We start from the raw sequence: 17,162 nt of genomic DNA, 5'->3' as shown, positions 1-17,162 counted from the left end.
GATCACTGTCAGGGGTTTTCTGCATCCAGAGGCATTGCCAGGTGTGCTGCCCCTTCTCCCACAGCTGTGTAGCCAATACCAAGTCCAGCAACACCTTCTTGGAGACTTCCAAGTGTGGAGAGGTAGTTCTGTGTCTGTGTGAGGTAAATCTTCACTTTTGGCACCATCCAAGGAAGCTTTCAGTGTTTGGCCTTTCTGAATGCACCAGATATTCATATTCCTATTTTTATTAGTCAGTCTCCACTCCATGCACATCTAAGCAGAATGTTTTGTTTTTGTGGCAGGAATATATTTATGGGGTTGTGACAGGCATCACTCACATGCCCTGTGGACAAACCATTGGCAGCAGCAGGTGTGTTGAGTATGTAAAAGAAAAATAGCAATGGGATTTTTCTGGTGGTGTATGAAATTATTGTCCTTTGAAAGCAGCTTTTTACTTCCCAGCTTTCAAGTGAGGCAACTGGAATGAAGGGGTGGATTTAGATGGCTGTTGGGTGGTTAGACAAGGACTTCTGACCTTTTATTTTGAACATAAGCAGACAGTTTTATTTTTATTTCTTTTGTAAAATCTGATTAACTTGGGTCATTCTAATCCTTTTGTGTGTTATAAGGAAGTTGTGTGTTAAAATACTTTCCTCAGTTTACTTACAATAATGTGAAACCTTTGCTCCCAGAAGGGAGAAAAAATGATATATCATACAAAGGAAAGGGCTTGCTCTCAGGCAACCAGCTGAGCTATTGAGGGGCTTCTTTGTGGTTTTTGGTTTAGGTTTGCTTTTGTTTTCAAAAGTACAGTTAATGTGTGTAAGTGGAATGAAGGCAGCCTAGGAAAAAATAAAAGGTGAGTATATGGAGGGCTTTTTTCCCCCTTCTTTGCATTCTTCATTTTGATACTTTTGTTTTGATTCTTACACTGAATTAAACACTGCATTGTGCGAGCTACTGAGGAGAAAAATAACTCTGTCCCAGTTGAAAACAGGGCACATTCCTCAAGAAAACCTTTTCCCCCTAGCTAGCTAATAAAAAATTTGCTTTTTCTTTGCTCTGAGGGCTTTCAAAGATGTAATCTCTGAAATCATGTGTGCATATACCACAGCTTTTTTAAACTTTATTCCGAATATTCATGGTACCTTCACATTTAGAAATAAATTTAAATAATATTTTTTGGCATAGCTCTAGTGAGATATTCTATGGGGCATACTTCTAGAGTTGCATTAATATCTTATGATAAGATTGTAGTGTATTGTATAACTTCATTTATTTTAATCAATTTATAACAATTCAAAAGCTACGATGTAGAGAGCAGCCTCAAATCCATGGTTGTAAGCTGGTATTGAGAAAGGATACCACTGCTGGACTAATTATACTCAGGAATTTTTGTTCTTCCTGTTAGGCTCAGAAGTGGTACAGAGAGCTTGGTTTTGCTGAAACAAGGTATGAAGAAACCAAAACTCATTTGATGCAGGCTCTCTCAGAATTAGACCACCTTAAACAAGAAGTTGGGGACAAAATGCAGGGAAAGCAGCTCTGCAATTTAATGGTATGTATGTAAATGGCATGGAGAAAAGCATGGTCCTTGGGAGGAGGGTTCTGGCTGCAGAAATACCCTTTATTGGTATGGGGAATAGATTTAAAAAGCCCCTTCAGGCACTGAAAACTTAAAAGAGAGCAGATGTTGTGCAAGGTAGACCATCTGTCTGCAGAGTAGCCCAGGTTCTGGGCTCTGTATGGGCAGTGCAAACACCTCACCTTTTTGTTAGGAGGGCTCTTGTTCTGCTGTCTTTAGCCAAAGTAATTTTCAGGTGGCCTAAATGAAAGATCTTCAAGGAATCTGCAGTGTTTTGCAGTATTTGGCCTTTGTGCCCTGATTTCAGGCCTTGTAGCCCTGATTGCTGGATTTGGACAAGCAAAATGACACTCTGGACAGATGGTGTGGATTAAAGTCAGAGTCTTTAATGGAGGCATGTGGCCCAGATATGTGTCTCCAAAATCCAGGAAATCTTTCTATCTCACTGGATTGTGTTTATATCACAGAAATTCTGGGTTTGCTGTAAATTAAACTTTTTTAAATTTCCAGGTGGTTCCCTGTCTTGATACAGGTTTATGTTTTCCATCAAAATAAAGTGTTCTATGGAAAGATTTTTAATTACTGAATAATCTTCTGGAAGCAGCTTTTATAAAGACTTTTCAGCTAACCCTGTAATTATTTTTGCCCTCCTTAACTGGTGAGCTGCAAAGAGGAAATACTCCTTTTCTACTAGGTGGAAAAGCACATTTGTATCAAGCTGCAAGGATTTGCAGATTTGTTTTGAACAGGTTGGATAGATATGGCTTTAGCAGAAAATAGAAACAAATTCTGGGAAATATAAGGGTTCTGAGATCAGTTCAGTTGCCTAAATGTCACTGTTTATCCCAGTTAAAGGCCTTAGGACATCCTGGCTGAAGGTGTATGTAGTTAGGAAGTCCTAGGCAGTTATTTCATGTTAGCTTGTACACCCTACATGGCACTATGGGCTGGTGTTTAGACAGCTGAATTCAGACTTTTAAATAAAAAATTTAAAAGATTTTTCATGTCATTCTGATGTATTGGCATGTAGCATCCTAATACAATAGGATCTATTTCAAGCAGGAAGAAACACACAGATTGTTTGAAAATAAAAAGAAATGTGTCACGTGTTTTGTTTAAGCTAGCAGATAAGATTTTGGGTGCATTTTTGGGAAACTGGGCTTTAATCCTTTTCTAGGGGACAGTCTGGGGCAATTAGTATTTATTAGGTTGGTTAGTGAAGTAAGATATTTAATATGACTCACATGGGAATAAAATTCATGGGCCTTGACAGAATATTTTTACACTGGAAAAAGAACAGGTCAGCCTTTTGCTATAAAACCCTGCCACTTTTAAATCCCTCCAACAACTTATGTTTTCAAATTAGTGTTTATCGGTCAGTAGGATAGATTTATGCAATACTGTGATGCTGTTTAGGTCTGACTTCTTGTAGGCTTAGTGTCAAATTTTGGAATACAGGTGTCTCATTCCAGGGTTGAAGATGCAGTCCATATACTTCACAGAACTGGGTTTATCCTTCCGTTGCACTACTTGATGGCAGAACTAATTCTCTGCATAACTCAGGTCCATTATGTTTTAACCAAATATCATTTATTTTGTTGGCACAATTTAGCAAGTAGTAGATCAGAAAATAGAGTAGATATATCTTAACAAAGGTCAACTTTATTTCAATAATTCCCTTCTAAAATAAACTTTTTTAATATACACGAAGCTGTTGATAGTGGATTTGTGTGAGGCCTTGAAATATAAGGTTTTGTAGATTAAAAAAAAAGACTCTTTGTCACAAAAAAGATCATGATCTACTTTCCTAGCATCATGTTACTTCCTGAGGGTAGTTTTGTTGACTGGTGATCCAGTTTTTGTTTTCAGTTACTTTCCACCCTTGACCAAAACTATTTTTCATTACTCCAAGTTACTAATAATCCCTTATACAGTAAATCACAGTAATTTATGCTTTTTCCTCTTCTAAACTTCATTTTTCTGGAATACCTCTTGCTGCAATGCTTGAAGGAAGTGAAGATGTGAGCACTCTGGGCCTAGAACCCAAAGTGTTTGAAATATGCTGTGTTTTGAGTGTGTCTTGTAGAACTTTTTGGATTTCTTATGTTCTCCAGGCCCTGCTGCCCAGGGATCCTAGTTGTCACCTGAGACTCCACAAGGCTGTCATGATATTATTCATTGCAAGCAAAAGAGAGCTAAGATCATATCTTTGAAGCTTACTGCTAGGACTCTATTTCAGTGAAGTTGCTATCAGGTGAAATATGCTTTAGCCATAGAAGTATTTGGGTTTAGAAGTTAGAAGTCTTCTGGAATGTTGAGGTGGTGCTGTGGGTGAATTTAAGAGAAGTATGGGGGTGAGCAGGAAGGGGGCAGGGTAATGTTTACAGCTTTAAAAATGAATAGAAGAATTTTGCATGAAATGCACGCAATAAAGCACAAGGCTTCCCCAGTGAACTCCTGATGACTGTCTGCAAAAAAAGCCTGTAGCAAAAAAGGTCATATTCCTTCTCATTTTCTCACTGAGTTTTCAGACAAGCACAATTCACATGAGAAGAGGAAGGTACTGGTTTTCTTTTTAATGTTTAGGTACCAATTTCAAAAAGTAGTGATCTTGAGGTTTTACAAGGATGCAGTGTGTTAAATGCTATATTTCAGGCTGAGTTATCCTTTGTTTGTTTCCCAGTCCCAGCTGCTGGGTCCTTCATCCTTCTGGAGCTTGACTACATAACCTATGGTCACTGCAAACTGGGACATCTGACAGAGTGCTTATCATAAATCTTGTATGCCTCATTTGTGTGTTGGAACTACAGAAAACTGCTGGTGGTTCAGCCAAATGCAAAAGGAAAGAGGGAACTTCTCTCTGTCCCTAACCTTCATGCAGTTGTTTTATTTTCCTACCTTTTTTTCCATAAAGCATCTTCAGTTAGGGAGTGTTTCCCATTTGGCTTTAACATACTTTTCATGTGGGAGAGAAGATAAGGGAAATACCATGTCATGGACTCATGCTCAGGCTTTTGTCCCTGCAGCCCTGGTCTAATCCATGGTGATGTGTCCAGCTGTTCCTATTGTTCTCTTGACACAAGAGGGAGCCAAAAAGTTTGGTACAAAGCATCTGACCTGCTCCAGTGCTGTGCACAGACTGGCTTCAGGAGGAGGAGCACTGTGACAGTGACATATTTCTGCTTCAATCTGTGTTGCAGTGATGGGCTGCAGGCAGAGGAATGTGATCCATCAGCTCAGTTTGCTGTTCCCTGTGGAATGGTGCCTTCAGTGTGGTGTAGTCAGGGGTGCCAAAGTCAGAAAGGCTGTCAGAAAGGCTGGGAAAAATTTACTGTGGTGTTGTGCATCAGGGCTGAGTATGAACTTCTCTCTCAGTTGTATCAATATTTGTAACCATTAAAATCAAACCATCATTCTGCTTTGCCAGAAAGTTATATGGTTTTACCACAGTATATCATGGGTCAGACTATAATTTTTAGCTTAATCTTTTAGACTTGCTTATATATGGATACTTACATTATCAGAAATCTTGACCAGCTGTGTGTATCAATCAGTATTTTCTTTTATTATATTTTAATAAATATATATAATAGCATAAGTGTTTTTCAGGATACTTCCTTCTCCTTCAGATTTGCCTCATTCTAAATCTATATGTTTAATCAGGCAGTGTCACTTGTAGGAGCTGACCTTATGATGCTGACCATCAATCTAAAGCTCTCACTAATCCTTTCAGTCTATGAAATTGGGGAGAAAAGAAATTGAAGAGTGTGGGAGGAGGAGTTCAATTCAGAAGCTTCTCTTTCCTCTTGCTCTGTATCATGATTATTACATTTAATGTAACAAATATTGGTTTTATAAATTTTTACTTAAGGTCTGATTAGTTTATTAATAATCTTCCAGAATAAATAAATATTTGGGAGAGTGGAATTATCTCACTGAGATAAGTATATGTAGAAAAACAAGGGACATATTACTTCTTGTTGAAGCAGGAGAGTGGGAACATCTGAGGTTTTTCCTTCCTTGGTCACTTCATCTGTCTTTGCCCACTTTCCCCATTACATCATTACAATACATATATTTACCTTGAAGAAATGTTGTAGGAACCCATTTCTATACCTCTTCTCACAGGAGTCAAATACTCTTTACATATAAAGAGTTTAAGATTAGTGCAAAATATAAGTGTTAATATGTTAATGAAGTTTTGTGATCATACATTTTATAACAGCTTGCTTCTTTTTGATGTACAAGGTAAGTAGTTATATTGATTGGGAAGTTTTGTGGTATAAGGCATGATTAAGAATATTTTTGTTGTTTTATACACCTAAATTGAAAATCTGTGTATTTTCTCTCTAGCCTGTGTCCACATTGAAGGATGCCCAGGAAAAACAGGTGAATAAAATAGCCAGTAAGAGATTAGAGCAGCAAGTGTTGACCTTGAAAGCCCAGCTCAGGGACCAGGCTGCATTACAAAATCAGTTTCATGACTTGCAGAATAAAGTGGAACTCCTTCAGGCTCAGCTATGTGAAAAGGTATTAAATTGTTTTCTGTGTGGTTAAATGTGAGCTTAGATGTCAGATTCTACATCGCTCTTTTCAAAGGGGAGAAGCAAAATAGTTTTCTTTCCTGGGAATGAATCTGAGGATAGTTACATGGTTTCCAGGCATATAAAAGTACTCCTAACTTCAGAGAATTAGGGAAAAGATGTAAACTGCCAGAGTGATCCATGTTATGGAAAAATGATAGATGATCATGAAAATTCAGTCTCTGCTCTAATTAATCCCCATAATGTAATGCAACCACAGTGATGCTGAAATTCTTTACAGAGCCACCTCCTTGGCTTAAATTGTCAGGATTTTTTAACATTCACAACTCTCTTTTTCCAACTGTGTCAGATTATGAAATTCCAAGCTAAGAGTAGAATTTTGGTGGAGTTTTCCTAACTTTTTTGGTTCACCTGCTAGGGTTACACATGAAGAGTTTCAGTATTTTCAGACAGGTGTGTGGTGTGGATTTTTGTCATAGTTATTCTGATGAGAACCCCCATGTATGCACAAATGCACTGACACAAGCAGTTTGTACACTTGGGCATTATTTTTCACCTGGCAAACCAGAACAGGTACATTAAGATTTGTAAAGCTGCTGCTGTAAGTGTGACTGCAGCTACTGAACTCTTGGGTGGAAACAAATTCCTCCTAGGACTTCTTTCCCTTAGATTTTGTTTCCTATTGGGAATTATATTTTGGAACAGGATAATAGTCACAATGTGAGCCAAATTGGAATTGCCCACCAGGCCCTGAAACAGCTACTAAATGGCATGTTCTCAATAGTGCTCTTTGTTCTTCATAGCCTGAGACAACGAGTAGGACATGCTTCTACTCTGAAATACAAGCGCTTATTGTCTTCTCCCTACTGGGAACAGGTTTCATTCTACTTTCTCCACAGTAAACCCATCTTTCTACAACTTTTGTTTCTGTTTCGTTGTTGTTTGTCTGTTTGTTTGGTGGTGGTAGCTTTGTTTTGTTTTTCCTAGCCTCACCCTGTGCTGTGGTTTGCTCTAAACCAGTCCTGTAAAGAGGGTTAGTGCTTTCTCTCAGGCGTGGGTTAGGGGATGCCTCTTAGAAGAGCAGTGCTGGTAAAATGAAACTGTTCTGTAGTGTCTGGTGTCACATCTGATGGTAGGTGAGCAAAGGGTGAGATATGCTGTCCATATAAATGGACAAATCCTAATTTTTCTCTTGCATCAGCAAGATGTGTTGCTCCCTGCCTCATCAAGAATTTAATGTCTCCAGTGCAGGGAACTATTGCCAGCTCTTTGTTTGTTTCCCCAGTGCAATATAAATACACGTTTCCCCTGTCCTGCCTGCTCTGATTCCTCCCAAGCTCACAATTTATTAGCTGAGGACAATGTGACCTTTTTCAGCATAACTGATTTCTCAGACAGGAGGGTTTTTAAATGATGAATATAATATACTTACTGTAAACTTTATAGAAATATAAATTGTCAGGCAAGATAAATGCAAAGGAATCTGTACTTTATTGTCAAAAGTACTGTGTTGATTCATAGTGGTAATGGATTTTATGTGGCAAGATGCTCTGCATAATCAGAAAGGAGGGTTACCATCAGTAGATTTTAATCATAAGGTACAGACTAAGTAATCTGGCTCCCTCTGCTTCACCTCCTAATAGAGGACATGTATCAGCTGTGTCAGAGTAAAAGGTTGTTGTTGATGGTTCTTTTCCAGAGTAGAATATACATGCAGAAAATCCCTCCTCTTTTCTCTGATTTTACAGTGTAATATTGATAAGGAAAGGGAAAATTTTCCTCCAATGAATGTTTTGGAAGATTCACAGAGTAAATATGAAACTGAGTGCATAATGAAGATGCCAAGTCTTTACTGTGATGCTGCTTTGATTAAATAACCTCACTGATCTAGGGCTCCATCTAAGAACATCCAAAAGCCTTTGATAATTTTTAAGACCAATGCTAATGTGGTTAGGACAGTATTTTTATGCCAGAGCCTATCTGTGTGCAACCAATGCCTTGCACTGATTCATCTTGTTTGTGATAGAGGGTCCCACAGATAGATTGTGATTTGTGACACAGATATGCAAAGTGTACACCTCAGAGTCAGGTCTAAAACAAATATCAAAAAACTGCTGGAGTATTTCAAAGTAATTCTTGAATAAATTGATGCAGGATATTTTTCAACCTTTCAGGAGAAAGAGCTGCAGAAGAGGAAGTCTGAAGTGAAGTTGACATTAGCTCCTCTGAAGGTACTGTGTTTCCCTGAACCCTGATTCAGGACCTGCACAAGGGAATCCCTTTGCTTACAGGCTCTGTGCCTTCCTCTGCAGCTGTCCCCGATTTTCTGGTGCTGCTGCCTTCACCCTAGGCAAGGGCTCACTGACATCATTGCAAGGCGACTTTCAGCCTGTCAAAAGGGGGACCTTGCACATGGAAAGGGAACATCTCTTTCCATTTTATCTGTGCACAGATATTGCTCTTGAAGGTATGGAGGTATCTAATAATGTAGAGATATAGGAATACAGTCTGTAGCTTTGAGTCAAAATGTGCAATTACAGATCAGACACAAAGTGTAATCTTGCAGTCTCAGAAGGGAGTGAAATGACAGAGCCATGGGATGTTTATTTGTTCATACCACACAGGCTAAGCTGGCTTGCCTCACCCAAAAGTGCCAGGAAAGGAACAGCTTCATTAGGAGAATGCATGATGAATTCCACAGGCAAGGATTTATTAACTCTGCATTTGATGAAGAGATGAAGAGCCTGGTGAATGACATGACCCTGGCAGAGTACATGGTTGCTTTTACACCTATGTGTAATCAAGTGGTAAGTGCTCCTACTTCCTTGTAGGATCCTCATGTGTACACTATTGAATTAAGTGGTGGTTTTCAAAGTGTTTAGAGAGACTTAATGTGTAATTATAAAATATATTTCATTGCTTAATATAAGTATTGCTTCAGAAAAATCATGGAGTTGGCCATTTTACTATTGCTGTAGGCAGGGTCTAAATTTCAGGAGCTTAAAGCAAAGTGCATCAATGTTCCATGCAAGAAACACTCCCCTGGTATTTTAACTAAGTATCTGATGGATAATGCAGCACATATTACCCAATTTCATTTTAAGTATGAATTTTGCATTTCTTTCCTGCACAATGCATTGTTTCAGATTTCTGAAGATGTTGGGAAAAAAAAGGTCAACAGTGAATATTTTAAGACTTAAGTCAACTCAGTGGGCATTTGTATTTGAAAGGCAGTTAGTCAGTTGTGTTTCTCTGGCAAGGCAAAAGTGGGAAGCAGTCTGTTTCACACCTGGTTATATTCAATATTGTCATTATATGGATGCTGGGAATAAACTTCTGAAGTTTGGAGTTACATCTACTTGAAGACTTTCTTAAGGACAGGAATCTCAATCTGGCAACCAGAAGAAACAGGAATTCCCTTGCAGTGCTTCAGTGTCCATCAACAAGTTCTTTTTCCTTTTGATTTTCTGTTTATTTTTTTAAAGCCTGTAAAAGTACCCAAACAATATTTGGTAATGTTTGTGTCGAGTACACTTGAGTAGAATCTTTTTGGTTAAGAGTGGGGTAGGGGGAGGAAGTACTGTGCATTACACATTTGTATAATATTGTGTGCTTGTCACAACAGAACACAGAATATTGGTTCATACTATATATTGTACTTCAGCTGACACAATGCACTGCAAAATGAATACATTAAAAGAATTTGTCTTAATGACACTTGACATTTTCACCAGCGGAAGATGCTCAAAATGGTTATATAGCATAATAAATCCACAGGCTTATTTTTCTGATGATTTTGCATTTTAACACACTGAGTAGTATTCTGTATCATGTTGATAGTGCTTATTCTTACAGTGTTACTAAGTGTTGCAAGCTATCACTCAGTCCTGCTTGTTTTTGTGGCAAAAAGCAATTTAACTGCACCTTAAGGAAAAGGTGGATTGAGTCCTGGCTGCAGGATGGGACAGGACTCTGTGTCTGGCTGTGTCTCCTTGAGTACCTCAAGTGTGGGTCCAGCAGTGCCTCACCCAAGCTCCCACTGCACAGGGGTGTTTTTTGGAATTCATCTGTCAGAAGGGAGATAGTGCTCACCTGCCTTCAGGCTTTTCTCAGACACTGCTGTGATAGATGAGCATTAATAAAGCTTGCCAACACAATAAATATCAAAATACCGTTCACACTCACACTGTCTCCCTAAAAGTTCAATTATCACAAAACTTAGCAGGTTCAACAAGAGAGAATTAGATTAAATATATATTCTGATAGCAGATAGTGAACTTATCTGCAGCATGGAGCCCCACATTAAATCCCCTGCTTTGACAGAAATTTAGCTGTTCATACTAAGTGGAGCACAAGCCCCTTCCATGGTGTCTGGCACTGTAGTGGCCACAGGTCTCACTTAGGCTCAGGCACAAATAGGATTCAAGCCTGGGGTTTTTTATCATGCAAGGAACAGACTGGCTCTTGCTGGGTGTCTTCACACTGAGCTGAAGGCTCTTCTGGTCTGTGATAAATCCTTCCACATATGACAGGGGGAAACTTTCCTATCAAGGAAGAGTTGCATGTTCTCATGAAAAATGTCTATTTCTATGCATCAGGTTTCCAATGGAAGACACTTCAATGAAAAAATGTCCAAGTTTCACTACTGCTAATTTAATGATGATTACAATAAAAAAAAGGAGAGAGAGAGACTGTTTCATATTCATGTGATACATTCCTTTGGTTTAAAAGATCTTGTACTGAATTCTGTGGACATATGTTTAAGTGAACTAACTTTTCATCTTGGAAATTTTATTTCTTGCTTTCAACTCTTATTCTCCCTAGACTTCACATCTAAGATTCCAGAGCTATACCAAACATCCACTTACATAAAATTCCTTTGAAAGCTCATTCCTTCCTTCCCCTCAGTTTTTCACTCCTACAGCATTCATAACATTAGAATTCTACTATACAAAACCTGGTGGATTGTTGTTTTTTTGGGGTTTTTTTACTTTTATTTTCCTTCTTAAATTAAAGATTTGCTATTGGCTTTATTCATTACTGGAACCAGTAACAAGTAGAACACTGTCACACATTGGCAGCAAACCTCTGTGCTGTGACTTACTGATGAATTTCAGCTCAAAGTTTGCAGTGATGAATGAAGAACTGATCCAGAACCTTTTGAAAGGGAAGGGGACTCTGTACTCATTCAGTGCCTGACCTTTTGTAGTTCAGTAAAAAACTTTGAGTCATGTTCTCAGCGAAAAAATTGGTTCATAGTTCTATTAAGAGCTCTTTTTTTTTTTTTCTTTTTGATCTGTACATGAAATTACAAGTAGAGGGGATAGAGCTGCTTCAGCTGGGTGCTGGGATGCCCCAGCTTTGGTGGGGCACTTAGGGGCACCACCAAGTAACTCGTGCTCACAGACCAAGGCAAACTTCTGTTCTTTGCTTATTCAGGACACAATGGATTCTTGGTCTTTTCCTTCTGTTGGACAGTATTTTCTCCCTAATTTTCATCCCAGTTAAAATAATAAACCACAAAGATGGTGTTATGCAAAACCCACTGTCTTTGGAGCTTCTCTTCAGACTTTCAAGGCTCTGCTCTCAGACATGATAAATCCCTGTTGTCCCTGTGGCTTTATTTTGCTGACTAACTCAAAACTTCCATCAGTTCAGTTCAGCAGAGCTGCATACATTTTGAGGCTTGTCATTCTTGATTATTTTCACAGCCCAGTGTTACATTCAAATGTTTGTAAGTGAAAAATAAAATTTGCTTGAATCATGTAGTATCTCATTATTTTTTTCCAGCAGTGCACTCTTCATTGAGGTCAGATATATGCTAGAGTATTAGGTTCATAAAAGACAGTTTTCCTTCTCTTAATACGTCACTGTAAAGAGGACTAGGTTTTGAATTACTTTTCATCATGATAAAACTGTACACCATGAAGCTCTTTATTTGTAATTTAGCTTAATTGAGCAATTTAGTGTAATTTAATTTAATTTTAGTGGGTTTTATAATAATAAACATATATGATTGGACCGAAGGGGTTTTATTTAAATTCTTTTTCATCCACCACCTATGTCACTTTGGTGAAAGCAAAAATTCTATGCAGGATGGCGAATAAATGCTGACTCTCAGTTTTAAAAAAAGTAATCTTTTGGGCAGGCATTGGAATGACAATGTATGTCTAATATGAACTTGAAATTTTTTGGAGACACCAAGAAGTTCATTTCTAAGGCTTTGTGATATATTCTCTTTTTAAAAGACTTGAGAAACCATTGCAGCCCATGGGAATGGAGTGATAATAAACTTTGGCAATAGGAATATTTTAAAACCTTGTTTTGTGTCTGGAAAACAAAAAGCATGTGGCTGAAGAGGACACATTGCTGGGACAAGGGCTGCCTCCAGCGGGTACACGTGGCACTGGGCACAGTGCCCTGGCTGGGAGTCACATCCCCAATGTCAGACACAAAATGTGTGTCCATGTTTGGCCTTTTGTCATGTCCCATTTTAATCACCTCCCTTTGAATGCTGATTTTTTTTTTTAATTGGAAGTACCTTGGCCTCATCCTTCTTTTCTTGCCTTTGTAGAATTAATTCGTGGACATTATTAACAGTTATTGTTTTTCTGCCTTTCCCAGTGAAAAGAACACAGGACAACATTCATCAACTGATCTTGGACATTCATGTTCACAAAACATCTAACAAAAAAGGTCTGGGACTTAGCTTTGCAACAGCTGCTTTACTTGGGATGGTAAAAGTGGGAAGCAAGAGGAGATGTTCCAGATGAGTAATAGGACATGTGAAGGATGAGGCTCGATTTTTTTTCCTGGGTTTAGGTGTCTACTTGCAGTTTAAGGGCCAGGATTTACCCACTCTGCTGGCTTGAACATGAGGCAGTGTCCATGCTGCTTTTGATGGATCAGAGAACCACACAGAGGAGCAAGTGAGTTTGGCTCCCCTTTCAAATGGACTCAGCCCAGCCGGTACAGTTGTGCAATATTTTGGGCCTTTTCTCTCTCTTTTGGACTTGGTGTGGAGAAAAAGGAGTATGTTTAATTCTTTCCCTCAAATGATTGAGCAAACTGCCTCTGTCTGGATGTCTGTAATGGAAAATGCTGCTCATCCAATTTCTCTTGTGCTGGAACACTTAGACCTGATGATGTATTTTATATATTCTTTCCATAGTGGATCTGAAACCATTGTGGCTGTTTGCCCTCATTTCTTGGGGCTGAAAGGGAATTTGTGCAAGGGATGTAGGGATAAATGGTAGTGCTTTTTAATGGTTTTCATGCAGTCATCTTAAACCTTATGGATGGCAAGCTCCAGGCAAGGAATGTGTCCAGTGCAGTGAATTGTTTTACAGAATAGGGATTAAATGCTCAGAACACCATAGTTTAATTCTTCTTTCTGTCAAGGGATTTCTTCTGAGATATGTTTTAATAGAACAATGCTTTTGTTTGTTTATTAGTTTGTATTTCTACTCCTTACTTTGCAGTTTCCAGTGAACTGTATTTGAAGATAATAGGCCTGAAATAAAATTCTCTGATGCTTTCCTTAAAATGGTTTGTGCGTGGCTGTTAAGGCCAGAGGCTTTTTCTGGCACTGAGGGTGAGATACATTTCCTATATGATGTCTGTACTTCTGACAGTCATCTGTGGTAGTTTAACTGTTTATTTTCATAGTTAAAGCAGAGAAAAACATCCTTCCAAGGAATTATCCTGCCCATTTTATATACCTGCTTTAGGTAAGTGCAGATGACTGAGCACTGACAGGCTGCCCAGAGAGGGAGTGGAGTCTCCATCATTGGAGATCTTCAAGAACCATCTGGACACAAACCTGTTCCATGTGCTCTGGGATGGCCCTGCTTGAGCAGGGAGGGTGGAGCAGATGACCCAGTCTGGTCCCTTCCAGCCTGACCCATCCTGGGATTCTGGGATAAGTTGGGAAGAGCTGTAAAAGTTGGGCTCCAGTGATTGTGAAGGGGGCCAGGGGAGATACACCTTGGTTTGATGAGTCCCACTCTCAGAAGGGAGAAAGAATTTAACTTTGGGCTTTCAGTCTTTTTGGGACAAGGCTGATCAAGAGCAAGGAATCTTTCAAGAGAAAGGTTTCTTTGCAGGAAAAAGCATTTTTACCTGACTTTACAAAAAACGTGCCTTGAATGATTGGAATTGCAAGTGAATGAAAGAGTGGAATTAGTTATTTAGTAATTTTTTTAAGAAGGGTGAAGTCCATAGAGATATGTTATTTTTGACATTTAGAGAAATTATTAAAAATATTGAGAGACATGAAATACAGCTTTTAAAAAGTTAGTGACAACCTGGCCTTTCCAGTGAAATAACTGATAAAGCTGTTCAATAATTATGTAAGTGGTTGTTTGGATAAAGGGGATCTCAAGAATTTGTGCTGGCTGAGGAGAAGGTTCTTACTCAAGGTTAGTGCCCTTTGAAAGTAAAATTGGGTTCAGCTGACAAGATTTAGATCTATTTCCTGATTGCATAATACAGATATTTTAGCAGTGATTTTTGTTGGAGTTCATGGACAACAGCATGCATTCTCTAGAGCAGCACATGCCAGTACAGGAATAGCCATGACTAAAAAAGGAAAGCTTTAAAAGCTAACCTTCCTTTGTTTTCTGATAAATGGTAGAATTTAGATTAACATAAAATATACAATTAAAAATATGCAGATAAATTAAAACATTTTCATCCTATCTCTGACACCGCTGTCATTTTTTTTGTAGTGTTGGGAGAAGCTGATGTTTTTTGGTTTCAATAGAAATCCTTTCTAGAACTTGGCATCATACAACTTTACACTCTTCTCAGTTTGGTCAAATACCACAATATTTTCATTTCTTCCTAGGTGGGATAATTTGTGGAAAATTGAGAGGAAAGCAAAAAAAGAATGGAAAAATAGAATAAATACAGTAAAAATAACAATAATAAGAAAGAACCAACCTGAAAAAGAACAAGTTAATGTCTGGGCAATTGAGACAAAACACAAAAGTTTTGCTTAGCTGTAGGAAAGTGCTGTAGGAAATACAATCTTTAGTGCTAGTCTTATGACACAGCAGAGATGAGTCTTTTGAGGATCATACCAATTTTCCAATATAGTGCAGACTGTACTGTGAAATCTTTGTCAGGGTAGTAACATCTTCACTCACTGGGGTTTGCATTAACCCTGCTTTCTGCTGAGTGTCACTACTTTGGCTGCAGAAGAATTTGCTAATTCCAAGAGGCAAAAGGGTTTGTGGGGTAAAGACTTGAAGGAAATGAATGACCCTGCAAAGAGGTTATTTTTCTAGAAATGACTTGTGCCAGTGTCACAGTTTTGATTTGGTGGTGTGTTTTTTTCTGGCAGCTTTACCAGCTCCTCTGCCTATGAGCAGGACAGTGATTTGCCTTTTCATGGGTCACTGAGCTCCAGAACTTGTTCTGCTCCCGCTCAATCTCATCTATCACCACGAATGCCTCTAACTGTGCTTCCTGTAGTGAGGAAATTCTCATCAAATATTTTTAGATCTGATATCTTCATGCCTCAAAACATTTCAGGGCTGACCTTTCATTGCTTTAAGCCAGCTGGCATTTTTTGTGAGTGATGGGGAGAGATACTGCGCTTGTAACCTTGGTTAGAAACCAAGGACTTCTGGAGCTGCCTTGGGCTCCTGTGTCTAGAGGGGAATGTCCAAATGTAAAGCTTTCACTTTCCAGCTGATCTATGGCTGCAATGCTAGGACATGTTTGGGTATTCATGCCACCTTGCCCAAATAAATGCAATATCCAGATGGCATTACAGGCCCCCTCTGAAACCAGCACAGAGAAAGCAAACCTTTTAGGGAAGAGCAGCAATCGAAATTCTGTGCCCCAAACTGACCAGTGTGGGTGTTCCTTCCATTCCTGGATGTGCCTGCCTTGTTCCCTGGCCTTGTTCAGCCTGAAATCAAGGATCCAGGTGGAAGCTGCTGCTGGGCAGTGTCTCAGCTGGCCACATGTGCCTGTGTTGGGTACTTTAAGGAGACCAATGGCCACAATTCATCAGAACTGGTTCCCTCTTCTCATGGTGGGGAGCCAAGAACAGGAGGTGAAATGGCAACAACAAAAACACCATGTGTTCTTCTTTATCTCATAATAGAACTGTATTTAGATGCAGGAGCTTGTCAGTAAATGCTCACCTTTCTGTTGGATCATCTCAGAGCAATTTTACATTCCTATTGCATTTCAGAGTCCTTTGATTTTTTGTTTTTTTTAATGGACACAAGTGATGTAGCTAAGACTCAGTAAAGATGCACAGAGCAAAACCAATATATTATTTTAAGTAAAATGGGGTTTCTTTTAAGTAATTCTTCTTGACCTGGCATATATATGTATCTGCATTTCTGGAGCTTTTGCAAGAGGCCTAATGGCTATGAGATGTTAATGCATAATGAGGTGAATTAATTTTAGAAAGAAAGAAATAAATCTTCAAAACCTGAAAGGCTGATATGACAAGGCTTGCAATCTCAAGAAACAATGCAACAGTGATCTGGTAGGTATAATAAATTTGGGTTTGAATTATAAAATGCTACTGCCTTGTAGTAGTCATTGGTATTCAGGGAGATCTGCTTGCAACTGTTATGAAAATGTGCATAATTAAACTGCCATTTCTCTCTTAAATTTGTCTGCAGCTCAGTGACAATATTCTAAAAGGATAGTTTGCTCTGGTGTTAAAGTTGATTTGGATATGAAATAAGATCAACTGAATTAATATTTTTTTTTGTTTTGTATAGGAGGGTCTGGATAAGAGTTCATGCAGTTGAACTAACACACCTTTGGAGTCTGTTCAGCTTAACTTTTTTGAACAGTCATAGGTAGACAAACCTGAATTAGTTGTGCACTGTGGAGTGAGAAAATATGTTTGTAAAACAATCCTATTAGAAATTTTTAGATCCTTCAAGATAACTGAGATAATTTTTAAAGTTAGGAATTTTTTCCTAGTTTTAATCTAGGTTTTCTTAATAGCCCAAGGCAAATTTTCAGCCATAGTTAAAGCTTAGAGATCTTTTTTGTTTTGTTTTGAGGATGACTTG

The 17,162-nt window shown here is 38.6% G+C and overlaps 1 protein-coding gene across 1 annotated transcript in view; it reads left to right on the top strand.

The window, feature by feature from the left end:
* Positions 1-17,162, top strand: part of CUNH4orf50 (chromosome unknown C4orf50 homolog) — an 85,258-nt gene that overhangs the window by 16,420 nt on the left and 51,676 nt on the right. The window contains exons 9-12 of the mRNA XM_031062850.1: positions 1,394-1,540; positions 5,921-6,097; positions 8,286-8,342; positions 8,736-8,918. Of these exons, the coding sequence (XP_030918710.1) occupies positions 1,394-1,540; positions 5,921-6,097; positions 8,286-8,342; positions 8,736-8,918 (564 nt within the window). The remainder of the gene's footprint in view (positions 1-1,393; positions 1,541-5,920; positions 6,098-8,285; positions 8,343-8,735; positions 8,919-17,162) is intronic.

This window comes from Geospiza fortis, unplaced genomic scaffold (assembly GCF_000277835.1).
Source record: "Geospiza fortis unplaced genomic scaffold, GeoFor_1.0 scaffold666, whole genome shotgun sequence".
Lineage (NCBI taxonomy): Eukaryota > Metazoa > Chordata > Aves > Passeriformes > Thraupidae > Geospiza > Geospiza fortis.
The sequence above is the reverse complement of the archived record's forward strand: the minus strand, read 5'-3'. Positions and strand labels throughout refer to the sequence as shown.